The sequence below is a fragment of the Glossina fuscipes genome, unplaced genomic scaffold (assembly GCF_014805625.2).
Source record: "Glossina fuscipes isolate IAEA_lab_2018 unplaced genomic scaffold, Yale_Gfus_2 2, whole genome shotgun sequence".
Classification (NCBI taxonomy): Eukaryota; Metazoa; Arthropoda; class Insecta; order Diptera; family Glossinidae; genus Glossina; species Glossina fuscipes.
Genome location: NW_023998416.1, coordinates 33,871,301 through 33,884,516, shown reverse-complemented (window position 1 = coordinate 33,884,516; position 13,216 = coordinate 33,871,301). Strand labels below are relative to the sequence as shown.

Here is a 13,216-nt window from a genome sequence, read left to right as displayed (position 1 = left end):
TGGCAACATTTAAAATGAATTCAGTGCAATTTTGCTTGGTTTGGTAACACTAAGCGGAAATGGCGGCAATTTTTACATTGTCCCACAGTTTCAAATGAATTCATTCTATATACGTGGCAACATTTAAAATGAATTCAGTGCAATTTTGCTTGGTTTGATAACACTAAGCGGATATGGCGGCAATTTTTACATTGTCCCACACTTTCAAATTCGAAGCAATTAAAATATTCTGAAGTAGTTGCTTTTTAGAACACTGTTGAATTGAGTTTTATAAATTATAGAAAAAGTGGTTTTGCTTTTACAACATATCTGGAAATGAAGTATCATAACTAAGTAAGAGTATGTTTATTATAAAAAAAAAGAAAATTGAACTGTTTTGTGCTTAATGCAGAAAGAATTATATGGTGAATGAGCAGAGTAAGTTTGATAAATTTTATATAAAAAAGGAAGAAATTACATACGAAATTTGATAAAAAGCTGTAATTTTACTTGAAGAGGTGTGGTTTTCTTGGCTTTTGATTGAGTTAAGTGATTCTTTAAATGCGGAAAAACAATAGTTTAAAGGCATGGGGTTTGAAATGCCCGGAAGCTAATAGAGGCCTATTACAGGTCTTTTGTTATAAGTTTGGATAACTTGACAAATACGAAAAGCGGATGTTGGCGAAAACAATTCTGTCATGTCCTGGGAATCTCTTTTTTTGTTTTTGTTGAGAATGTGTTTGTTTTAGTTATACAAGGTTTCTAGGCACCTTGCGCACCAAAGATCAAAATTACTAAAACAACTTGTTCGTCTCATGTAGAATGAGGTAAATGGCGCATTTTCTTATATTTACTCCAATTTCCGGAATTATTTGCTAAAAAAGAGCATCATATTCATTTAAACGTGAACATGTTTCATTCAAGTACGACTTTTGAGTAAAAATAGTGGAGTATATATAGTGGGTATATTTGGGACTGCCTGCGGCTTCTCTTAAGCGTAAACATGAACAGAATTGTGAAAATGATGTTCTCCTAAGACTTCTGATAAGATTACTGGGCATAAACGCACAGCGCATACACAAGCAGCTTCACAGATTGGAAAGGTAAAGAGTTTATAAAGTGTGCCCTTATCTAATAGACGCAATCAAACATAGGGTGTTCCATGCTTTTATCAAAGGACTTTACAGCTTTCATAATAAAAGCAAGGCAGAAACTGTACTCTGTTTGAAATGAATTTGCGATTTTTTTTGGATAATGGAAAGGAAAGGAGTACATTTTTATCAATACTTTTTGAAAAATTCCTTGCGAAACTGTTGAGTTTAATTCCTATAAAGTGTTTGTATGTTTTTGCCATCTAAGTGACAATTTAGGATTAATTTACATACTGAGGATATATCTTTTATTGAAAATGTTTCGCTTGCGGGTACCTAACATAAACCTATTTTTACGAAAACTGGTCAATTTGACGGGTAAATTGTGTGAATCCTCACAGGACCAAAGATGAAAAGACTAAACAGAAAATTGGCGGAAGCATTTCTTGATCGATGGAGAATACGATTTTAAAAAATAGGTGGCGATCTTTTCATATACATGCCCGTAATGCAGAAGGAAATAAACGAAACTCGAAAAACATCAACAATTTCTGCAAATACTCATCTATAACTTTCGATTCTTTGTACATATATTTGAAAAGCTGCTACCTAAATGTTCCAGAACGACCTTCATGTCGATCGATTTGCTAATCTGTACACAAAATAACGGCTGCATTTTCTTTATATATTTATCTAATTATTAAGTATCTATGCTCGCATGTACGAAAGGAAGCTACAACATACGTGAATATACAAGTAAAATGGATGGTTGAAAATGTAATCATCTTGCTCCAAAAACTCCGGAATAATTAGTTCCTACCAGCAACAAGATATACACTATGAATGTAGCAAAGTCGCCAATTTTCTTCTGAACAGGGAATCGTCAAAGGATTTCACACTCGGTGGTAATACATTCCAATATCGAGCTGCGTGGACAGCAAAAGATCGTTCAGCTGCTGAGTTAGACATACGTGGTATTAATGTGAACGGGTTTTCAATTATTTCTTACTATTCTTCTATACTCAACCGCATCATCAGCATTTTCTCCACTCGATCACAAGTAGAGCAGAAATGAATTTTTTCATAATTGCGTTTGGAATTTTCAAAAACCTATGACGCACATGTTCATTACGATCAGCTTCACGTTTAGTCCAAAATGTCCAGTAATCCGGGATCGGGACGATTGCTTGCAGATGTTTGAACATGGTGCTGATCCTGGCGAACATTTGGGTGGCAGTTTCTTAGAGATACGTTCACGGGATCAAAAGCTTTAAACGAAAATTTGCAAAAATTTTCCAAGGTTTTCAACGTTGATTTAGTTTCTTCTGCACTATAGGTATGCACTTGAACAGATCAGGATCATACTCAACTCACATAATCTTAATCGATCAAGGAATAGTTGTACCAAATTTCAGGTATCTATCTGCATCTTTACGAGCGTGAAGATTCGCAAAAGATACACAATAGACAGACAACATCTAGAAGTGGGGAAATGGGCGGGTTCCAGAAAAAAGAACAGACACGTATATTTTGTGCATAGCACCATTAAAAACGAGTATATGACATTTAAAGATATTTTCCTTTATTCTTTTCGTCAAGTTGACGGGCGAAGAACAAACAAACACTTATACTCGTCATAGTAAGTGTAAATAATGTCGTTTAAGTTCTCTTTGCGTCACTATAAAAACTAGAACATCGATAATATGGAAAACCGGCAATTTTGACATTTGTTTATGTTTATAAATGAGAATTTTGCATAAGACAAAGACACAACAACATCAACATCAACATCAACAACAACAACAACAATAACAAACTTTCGTAACCAGATGAAAGAGATCATTGTAAACAAATCAAGAAAATCTCATTGAGTTCTATGAATTACGCATGTATGCATATATATACAAATATAAATATATACGTATATATATAGTGTATATACGGTACATAGCATGATAATAAATAAGAAACTTGAATAACTATAATTTCTTGCGGTAGAATGAAGAATAATGCAAGCATTATCCGAATAGGTGATCGAATGTGTAAACATAAGGCGGGAGCTTCTTCCAATAACTTTAAGAGCATTATTTCTGTTAGATAGATATGAGCTGCTTTGTTTTCGTTAATATCTATCGAAAACGAAAATTTATATATAGACACATATATGCATACATGTGTGTATATAAGGGAGATGAAATGTGACGATAGGCTGCGTGCGCGTTAATTTCGTATTTTTCACGAGGGAAAAAGATTTTCTTTTAAAAGAAAAGTGAAAAAAGAGGATCATTTCAAATTGAAATTTCTTAATGGAATTAAAAAATATTCAGTTAGTGTTTTGTACTCGTCGAGTGTTGTTCTCGGTGCTTCTTATTCGATAGAATTTTGCCACAGTCGTTGTTCCACTATACAGAGATTTCCTCACCTTTTGTGAACGTACATATCCACGCACCCGAACTATATATATATATGCATACATATATATATATATATAGATGTATATATAGAAAATATTTCGAAATCATTTAAAAGAAAAATTTTTTCATATTTATTAAGTGAATAACGGTATAAAATTTTGTTATTTAACCATAACGAAATATTTGTGCGAGTGTTTTTTCATGTTATTAAAAATAACTGGTAACAAAAAATTACAAATAAAAGAAAATTTATTTAACGCTTTAATTTAATTTAATTCGTTGCCTTACGTAACCCGTGTGATGTGGAAATTTTTTACAAAATGGCGTATACAGTTATACACGTATACAGTTATATATGTTTAAAAATCATTTCCGTTAATTAAAAATTTTTTAAAATGTATTTTTTTTTTGTGTTAAGAATAATGAAAAAAAACAAAAAAAAAAAAAACAACATTAGTCAACCGAAAAGATAACTTATTGCTTAATTTATTTTTTGTTAAACTAAACAGTAAACGCTAAAAATATATTTGGGAAATCTCTTTAAGCAAAGCGCATCGGAAAAAAGGAAAAGCATAGAAAGAAGGGGAGAAGGAGAAGGAAAGAGACTGAGAGGTAGCGGGAGAGGGACGGACCATAGTTGGTTTGCAACGATATCCAGGAGATATATATATATGTATATATATATATATATTGCAATGAATTCAAAATTTCATATATGTGGTGAAAATATATCTCAGTCTTTTTCATTCGAGGAAACTTTTCTGCTCTGCTTCTATATACTTACTCTATGTCGGCTTTATTGAAGTCTGTCTCTGGCACATTGCTATTCAATATAGAAAATAAATGATTGTTGTGTAAACTACCTTTGCTTCTTAGGAAATCGAATAAATTTAATAAAATACTGAGCTTTCCTTCCAGGGATTTTCATAAGTGATTTTCGTGAATATGATCTAATTCTTTATAGCGCCCTCGAATTGCGAGAAATGTTTCGAAAAAGTTAACATACCCTTTGGTGGTGGAAGTAAAAAGAAAGAAAACAGAAGGAACAAACAAACAAACAAACAAACAAACAATCCGACAGTTTAACGAACTGAGTTCATTTCTATTTTTGAATTTCAAAATCATCATTTTAGTATCAACATTATCTTTAACGTCATTGTTATTGTATACAGCATATATACAAAGGCGGCATCTGTACCGTTCTAAGTGTTCTTTCAAAATGCTGCAGTCAAGCAGAAAGCATTTAGTTAGAACGTCTATAAAATTTATTCGTTCTCTCCTTTATATTCGTGCCGTTTTCTTGTTTTCTTATATTTTATAGACCTTGCCGAAGGATTGGAATGCATTTATGCGATTATTTATGTAGAATAAATCATAAGTACTTTAAATTATGGAAAGATTGTAAGCCGATTTGGCAGTGCCCGACCACTCGTCCGTCTAGGAGGAGTTAAAACTTGGCGTCGTCACCAAATAAGGGGAAGAATCCTGACTGCCAGGACAGTGTTCGCGGATTCAAATTTCAATGCGTTCGAGTACTATTTCTTCCTTAGATATTTAGCAGATAGTAGCTTCAATTGGCTTGCTACGATTACAGCTCGTTTAGGTTTCCCTTCGACGACACTAAAGTAAAGACATTGCACATAATGATATTGTCAGCGATTCTGTGCTGATGATGGACGTACATCCGTTTTTTTTTTGGCTCGGTTACGCTAACTTCTTCTCTAAATTCTAGTGTTTCGCTTAATTCATCTGGAATGAAACGTCTTTTTTAAAATCAGCCAGAATATGCCTTTAGCACGAGTGATCACGTGCTACGGGATACCAAACTTACTATGTTGCGAGAATTTTCTATATCTTTCTCTTTCTTTCTTTCCTTATCGTAATATATTTCTTGGGCACCCTTCTCCCGACTGGTCATACTAAAGAAAAAAAAAAGAGCCGATAAATGACAAAACTAGAGAGTTTTGTTAATAATTAAAGAAAAAGTGGACAAAGCTTTTTGGAAAGGGAGAAAACGTGCGCATCTGGAGGCCTTATAACGAATCATTCATTTTCTGACTTTTTTTGACTTATTTTTAGTTAGATATCTTACTTCTTTTACGCCCTTTTACTTTCTTTACAAACATAATCCTTCTAGTAGTTAACACAAAACAGTGCGTTCCACGTTTAACACACGAATCGATGGCTCTAAACACGAACGCAGAAGAGAATACTAAAGATCGGTTACTGCATCTGCGATTCATAGCAGATATCGATTCGCTAATGAGTGGATAAGTTCTTTGTATAACGGATGGATGATATGTCGGCATGAAGTGAGGAGGATCTGAAATTCGGCCACAAATTGCATTGAATTTTAAAGTTTTTAGTCTTGTTTTGTAAATGCGTGAACAAGAGACAACAACTTTTACTCATTCGTAAATTTTAGTGCTACGTTTAATTTTACTCTATTTTTATACAAAAATGCCCTAAATTTAATTGTCTGTAGAAGAAAAAGGAAACACTTTACAAAATAAATGCATGGTAACCTAAATACTTCATTACCGGAAGAAAGTTAAAAGAAAATTCGAAATATTTACATGTCAGCATTTTAGTTTACACAACATATCAACCTCATTTTATATGGATCGTAAAGAAGAAAGAAAATCTCTTGATCGTTATTTCAATTTGAGGGTAAACACGTGCGCAATGTTCGAACATTTTTGTGTTTTTGTGAAATTTGCTTTAAAATTAAATGCGTTTTCATGCTCTAGACTATTTGTGATACCATGGTGTTGTTACATCGCGCCTAGAAGGAGCTGCGAGAGATCCGCCTCTCATCTTTGACCGTTATCATCGTTTCAGCATCTTTTTCCCAAGCCAAATAACCGTTGTTTGTCCGTCTGTCTGTCTTGTTTTTAGTACTCTTAATGTGTTCTAACCTCAATGCTATTGAAACTCAGATCGAACCATAAAAAGTCTGGTCGGAAAAAATCACAACCTTTTGCTACATTTGCATTTAAAAAGCCCTCTCTTTTATTAGGAATGAGACACAATTGTTACAATGACTCTACAAAAGGTTATTTGAACTTTTCATTAGCCAGCTTAAGCCATATGTCTAAGATAGGAAAGTCCAAATGTAACGATGACGTTGGATCCTCTTGTCTCTGTCGGAATCAGTTAAGGGTAATTGTATTGGGTTATTACGATGCCATCAGAAGTTTACTAAGTCTAATTGGCTTATCAGGGAGATGTTACGATTTGGGTCTATCTGCAGCAAAGGCATGACATTTACAATTACACTGACCGTAATCCTGTGTTTATGATGAACGCATTAAATTTTTTTTACCCCGATTACATTAATTTCTGTAACATCTAGTATTTTTCTTACCCAATATCTTTTAAAGTTAGCCAGTACATGCTTTTAATAACAGGAATTTGCTGCTCTTTAAAAGCTAATTGTATTGACCTTCTAACTAAATTTGGCCAAAGAGGACGTTGCTGACTTTAAGATTTTGCCACCAAAACTGAAGGAAGACTAGCTAAATAGGTAAGGATCGCGACTACCAAGCCAATGTTCGCGGGTCCACATCTCAGTGCGGTTTTTCTTTCTCCACCTCTTTCTGACCGTCACGAAAATTAAAAAAAAAATATGGTGAATAATCCGTTAAGCACAGTTCGCTTTCGATAATAAGATATGCTAGCAATGAGCGAATAAATGTGAAGCCACCAAAAACATAACATAAGTAATTTAAGCAATATTTTAATATCATATTTCCCACAATATCAAATAAAATCAGTTTTATCGAAACTTTCCCTACAGTGTAAAATTTTAAAATAACTTATTTGAAAGTAACGAAAAAGTAAAAATCTATAACCAGTGCCATCAAATTAATGAAATTATTATTATATAAAGTTTATTGAAACAACGAATATTTTATAAAACAAGTGTTTAACGAATTATTTGCAAATTAAATTGTTAACGAACTTTTTGAAAAGATGTCAGGACAACAACCGCCCGCGAATCAACCGCCTTATTTGGGTGGCCCAAGAGGATGGAATCCACGGCCAAATTCACCTTGGTCTGCACCAGCACCAAGTCCGCCTCCTTTAGCGTCTGGTGCACGGAGACCCTCTTTGCCGTCACCCGTCGCTATGGGCAGTCCGACTTTGTTTGGCCCGCCTATGTCGCCTGGTGGCAGTAATTTACGCGGTACACGTGGCAGTACAAACATGCCACATCCACGTCCTCAATGGCCACAACCATTATCACCGTTAGCTGCCAAACAGTTACAATCTCCTTATCCAGGTCCGGCTTTTCAACAACAATCCTCCCAGATGTGCCCTTCATCTCCTGTACAAGCAAGCGGTGCAGGTGTAAACGGTCCAAAACCGTTTCGTCCACTTCACGTGCAGCAACAAAGATCATATGGCGATGGTGGTCCTACCAGCTCGTTTCAACTATCACCCACTCCTTCACCGATAGTCTGTCAGACGCCCGTTCCCGATTTCATGTACGGCAGCAATCGCCTCACTACTCATAATTATGAAACACTACCGCAACAACATTATACGAGACAACAATCGTTATCGTCAATGTCGGCATCGCCTTCAACTTATCACCGTCCGCCTCAATATGAATTTGTTGGTGTACCGTTGGAGCCGCCGCAACCTAAATCTTATGTCATTTACGATGATGATGACGACTATGGTCCAACGACTGCTGAGATAATAGCCAATCAATCTCAGGATTATATCGATGAGAAATTAGCCGAATATCAAATGACTATCCTACAACTGCAAGGTAAGCTGTTTCTTTTAACTAATAGCTAAATAATAGGTCGCATTAAAAATTTTCATATTCATTTAAGTGAAGAGCAAACAAATCTTCACTGAGCAAACGTTAACAAAAGTGTGAAGAAGTCATGGCAAATATTTGCTTTCCTTTTCTAAACAATTTTTGCTAAATTTTGTCATTCTGCTTAGGTAAACAGTATTTAAAATATTATCGGTTCGTACGATACGTTAGAATTTTTGGCCTTCATCAAATCAAAAGCAAACAAAAGCAGTATAGTGGATCGCGGCCCACCATAAAACGCCCTACAGCACTCTACAGGCATCCTTCCAAGCTGTTATATATGGGAAGTAGTCCAGAAAAAGGTCCAATCTGAACCATTTTCAGTGGCTTTTCTCCTTGGGCCAAAATATGTCGGTTTCGATACCAAAAGTATCTCAAAAATTGCGGCCTGTAGGTTGGGAACGTAAGGGAACAGGATGGACGGACAGGCAGACAAGCTTAAAGTAGAAAGTGGTTCTGAATCGAATGGTGTAATGAAAGATAGGTCTATCCCAAGTCCTTCTGGGTACGGCATACATCCGTACATACTTAATACACGTGTGTACCACAAGCGGTGTAGGGTGTAAGAAAAAGAAAAAAGCTGAAAACGTTGTAATGCTATGAAGCGAGTATTGCTTCGTTGGAACAAGTAAGTGCGGGCGATTGATGCACTTTACGCACATTGCCACGCATAGAAATGGGTAAAGAGCCTCATACTGTGCCGCAACAAGCGATGTAGTTAAATAGCTAACTAGCGTATAAGTACGCCTATCCATGTGTATGATTTTTTGCTTCTTACGTGGCCATGTCCCCTATAATAGAATAGAGGATGCTTGCTACATGATAATAATAATTGTGCTACTTGAGGGACGCCTCACCTCTTCTGCCGAACTGTTATTTGCTAATTTCTAGCTTCTCCTTCTCCTTTATATCGACGCTGCGGTTCGGCAATAGTCTGGCAGTTTGTTACTATTCAGTGATAAGCTTTAGTAGTGAGGGACAGACGATACGAGTTACGGCTTATAATTTCGGTGTACTTGATGTCGAGATCATAAAATTTAAGACAAAAATTAATGTCGACAAGCTTTGATTAGTTAGCCGACTTTGTTTGACCTTTTGCCCCTAGGGATGTCATACATTTCTTCAGTTTTGAAATTTTAAACCTTGATGGTTAGAGTTGTGTGAAGAGTTAAGCGTCTGTTGCTTAAGGTGTAATCGTTTTTCAGAGCTGTAATCGCGACGTTAGTTTTTCGATGACGGTTGGTGTTTGGTTGGCGACTATTTTGGTTGCTGGCACTTTTTTGATACCGCGGAAAATTGGCGACATGTGGCGACACAACAACATAGCGTGTGACCATCGTGAAGATGATGCGCCAAAATGACTTTGTTATCCACGTCTAGCACGAACCTCTGAAATTTCAATAAGAAGCTGACCACATTTTAAAACGATTAGGCCCAGTGATGCTATCAGAGCTATGTCTACATACTATCTTTGTAGAGATTCTTTGTTGAGCTTTTAATTTCACTCTTAATTGAATTTAAGTTGAAATTTTCAAAGTTAGTGAATAACAAATCTTCGGTCCACTTTTGTATAAAGTAGAATAGACTAGAACAGAACTTATTGTTGAGTAATGAGCAAAGTAACAATTTTTTTGCTTTTAATAATAAAGATGTTTTCGTTTTCCATCGCACTATGGCCGATATTGCCCACATTAATCACCAGCTTGCGTGCAGCACGTTCCGATGTTCTTGACGAATTTGCAGCCCAAGAGAATTTTTTTACGCAGACGCTGCAAAGACAGACAAACGGGCTGGGAAAGGCCTGGACAGGTTGAGTTTATCAAGGACAAGCCTATTTGTAGACAAGGGGACTGGGAATTCTAGGGTTTGTGGAGAATTATGTGATTTCTCAAGGATTAGGAATTATCTACCGTTTTATTCACTGCCATCTGAACACTAAAGATGGCTTATCCGTATAGTTTGATCGTTAGCAAACTACTCTTTTACAATAACAATGCAAGTCCTGCGGAAGCTTCAAGTTAAGCACTGATGCTAAGGATGATTTGGAAATACCTGTGGGTTTAGCTGGGGAGAAAATTATTTTTACTAATTTCGATGATTGTGAGGATTGCAATAAAAACCAACAAATCGTTTTCCGGGGATAAGGTAACTTTTTCTATCGTAGTAGAACTTATTGCCTAAATGGAGGTGTTTTCTTCTTTAGATGACAATTGCAACTTGCAGAACAATTGCTAGAGTTGTATACAAAAGCTTTAGACTGTCAACGTCGAGAAGACGCGTTGTTTCTTATTCGTTGTTCTTTATTGTGTATTTCATCAAAAATGACAAGCAATGCGTTTAATGCTCTGCAACTAGTTGACATTGAAATTGTAACCAAGGTCTGCGGTAATCGGTTGTAAATCATTAAGTGAATATAGTAGTATCTGGGTGTCTGTATGTTATGAATTATTAAGCATTTATATCATATGCATTTTAGATGCTTCAGAGCGCGTAACGAGTAGAGCAAATTAATCTTTTTGCACGAAAGACAGTTCTTTCTGTTCTTGTATTCTTATTTCCTATACATAGTACGAAAAATTAAAAGAGAAAAATTAAAAAAGAAAAAAAAACTTTGGCGCTATGTATATGCTACTTATTTGAAATAAGTAAGAACATTACAGTGGGCCACCGCCCACCACTATACCACTACACAACTGTGCCATTTCGAGCAATTATTCCTAAAACGGCCTTTCGTCGTTAGACGAGAACTGGTCGAAAAAGTAGTACGATCCAAAACAATTTAAATACCGCTCGGCTTTGGTCCAGAACATGTCGGTGCACCAGGTTTCATCGAAATAGCTGAAAAATTGCGACATGTTGAAAAGAAGAATACAAGATGAGCAAAAAGACAAGAAAATGATTCTGAATCGATCGGTGCAGTAGAAGATGGGTCCACCTAATGTCCTCCTGAGCTTTGTATATATCCGCACAAACTTAGTATGTCTTCTTATGTAAAAAGCAACATATATGTTTGTAATAGTTATGTCGAGGTAAAAGGAGGGTAATCCGATGCAAGATGGGCAATGTGGACAGGCATAAACTTGCATGACTTACAACAGAAATCCGCTACATTCACGAAGGAATTAAGAGGGATAACAAAACGAAGGAACATAGGAATTAGATGGACGGACATGTCAACCAACAGTTTACCGCAGTGTTTAGAATATGTTTAAGATTTTTATTTATGTTACATCTTTTCATTAACTTTTATTTATCCATTCACTAATGTCGTTGAACTCGGCGGAAGTTTAGAGAATAGGCTTCTACTTAGATGAGTTTGTCGTAACTATTTCCTAGGAAAAAGAAAACAAAATGGACATTTTTTCTATTCGCGGACAGATAAGGATGGGTTTTTTCGGATTTTTTAGGTTCATCCTATGGAAAAAGGGAAAAAAATTTTGGAACGATTAATATCTCTGATGAAATCGGATTTCTTGCTTCAGCAGGCCGTCGCACGGGCGGACAAAGTTATATCAATTCTGTTATGCACTTTAAACAAAATATGAATCCGTCTCTTATCGAATTTTCGACGTGCCTTTGCAAGCTTAAAACACTTTCGTTTAATTTTATGCTTTCGTAGTTTTTTTAGTTGAAACATTCTGAGTTTGTGAGTCGCGCTAATACTCTTTAAAGAAAACCTATTATTATTCTGAAGCGTATTTTTGGATATGTTTGCAGATAAGCAGGCGTTCGTGGCGTTAATTCCTCGTAAATTTTAACAGTAACTTCCAATTATTTAAAAAAAAACAACAAAGAAAACAGAAATTTATTTACTTATAAGCAATAAAACAAAACCAATTGAAAATATAGAGCAGAAAACTGATTAAGGGAAAAAGTGAACAAGAGAAAAATACTAAATTAGGTGGAAAGCAAATTCGAATAAACTGAGCATATTTCTATATTCCTTATAAAATGGTTCTACCATACGGCACTTGCGATAGGGTGCGAAGTGTGTATTAAGTTAGTGTGATTATATACAACATGTAGAGGGGCTCATTATATCGATCGATTCAAAACCTCTTTTTGAATCCTTTCTGAATAAATTTAACATTGTCTATCCGTCTGTTCGTCTGTCTGTCTTTTTATTACCTCTTCTCTTCTAAAGAGTACTGGAATGCTATTGAAAAAAGGGTCAGATCAGACCACTTTTTCGATTACTTCTCGCATAACGTCTTGTTTTGGAAAACTGTCATATGAATAACTGCAGCGTGGTATAGGGCATTTAATAATGAGCCCTAACCTACTGTAGAGAGAGTTAAGGCGTGACACCTCAAAATATTTAATATTCCCAAGATTCCTTGCGTAATTGCCAGATGTTGGGAACGATTATGATTTTAAAATGCCGGCTAATGAAATTTTAATACTAGTTTGTACAATTAAGCAATTGAAGTTTCCCTTGCCCCATAAGAAATAATAAACAATAATTTTATTATTGCATTTTTTCAATGTCATGTGTTCATAAAATGATTCTAAAAATAATATCGCCTTTCTGTATTCTGTATTTAGAATTATACGTAAATGCTTGCATAAGCAAAATATATGAAAAGCCGTAAAGATATTTCGAAAATTTCTATTAACAGGAAATCAAGTGCATAGTTACAACTCAATGTCAATGCTTCGCGTGGATGGCTAAGTGAGAAAAGAAATAATTTTTTACTCCTCAATATCGCTGTTGGCTGACAACAAGGACATATCAGCGTCACATATAGTAGGATTTTCTCTTAAAAGTGTTATTTCAGTAATACGGCGTTGAAGTCAATCGCTTCAGATTATCGACTTATCTTATGTGAGCACCTGCCATATAAAGCCTTATACCATAGTGTCCGGTGGCACACGGATTTTTTTGTTAGGCGATAACT

The 13,216-nt window shown here is 35.5% G+C and overlaps 1 protein-coding gene across 5 annotated transcripts in view; it reads left to right on the top strand.

Annotated features, from left to right (window-relative positions):
* Positions 1-7,378: 7,378 nt before the first annotated feature.
* Positions 7,379-13,216, top strand: part of LOC119634163 (nesprin-1) — a 161,356-nt gene continuing 155,518 nt past the window's right edge. For 4 of the 5 annotated variants that reach the window (XM_038028159.1, XM_038028154.1, XM_038028153.1 and 1 more), the window contains exon 1: positions 7,379-8,264. In XM_038028159.1, the coding sequence (XP_037884087.1) occupies positions 7,460-8,264 (805 nt within the window). In that variant the 5' untranslated portion in view covers positions 7,379-7,459. The remainder of the gene's footprint in view (positions 8,265-13,216) is intronic. The other variant, XM_038028161.1, reaches the window with a different exon arrangement.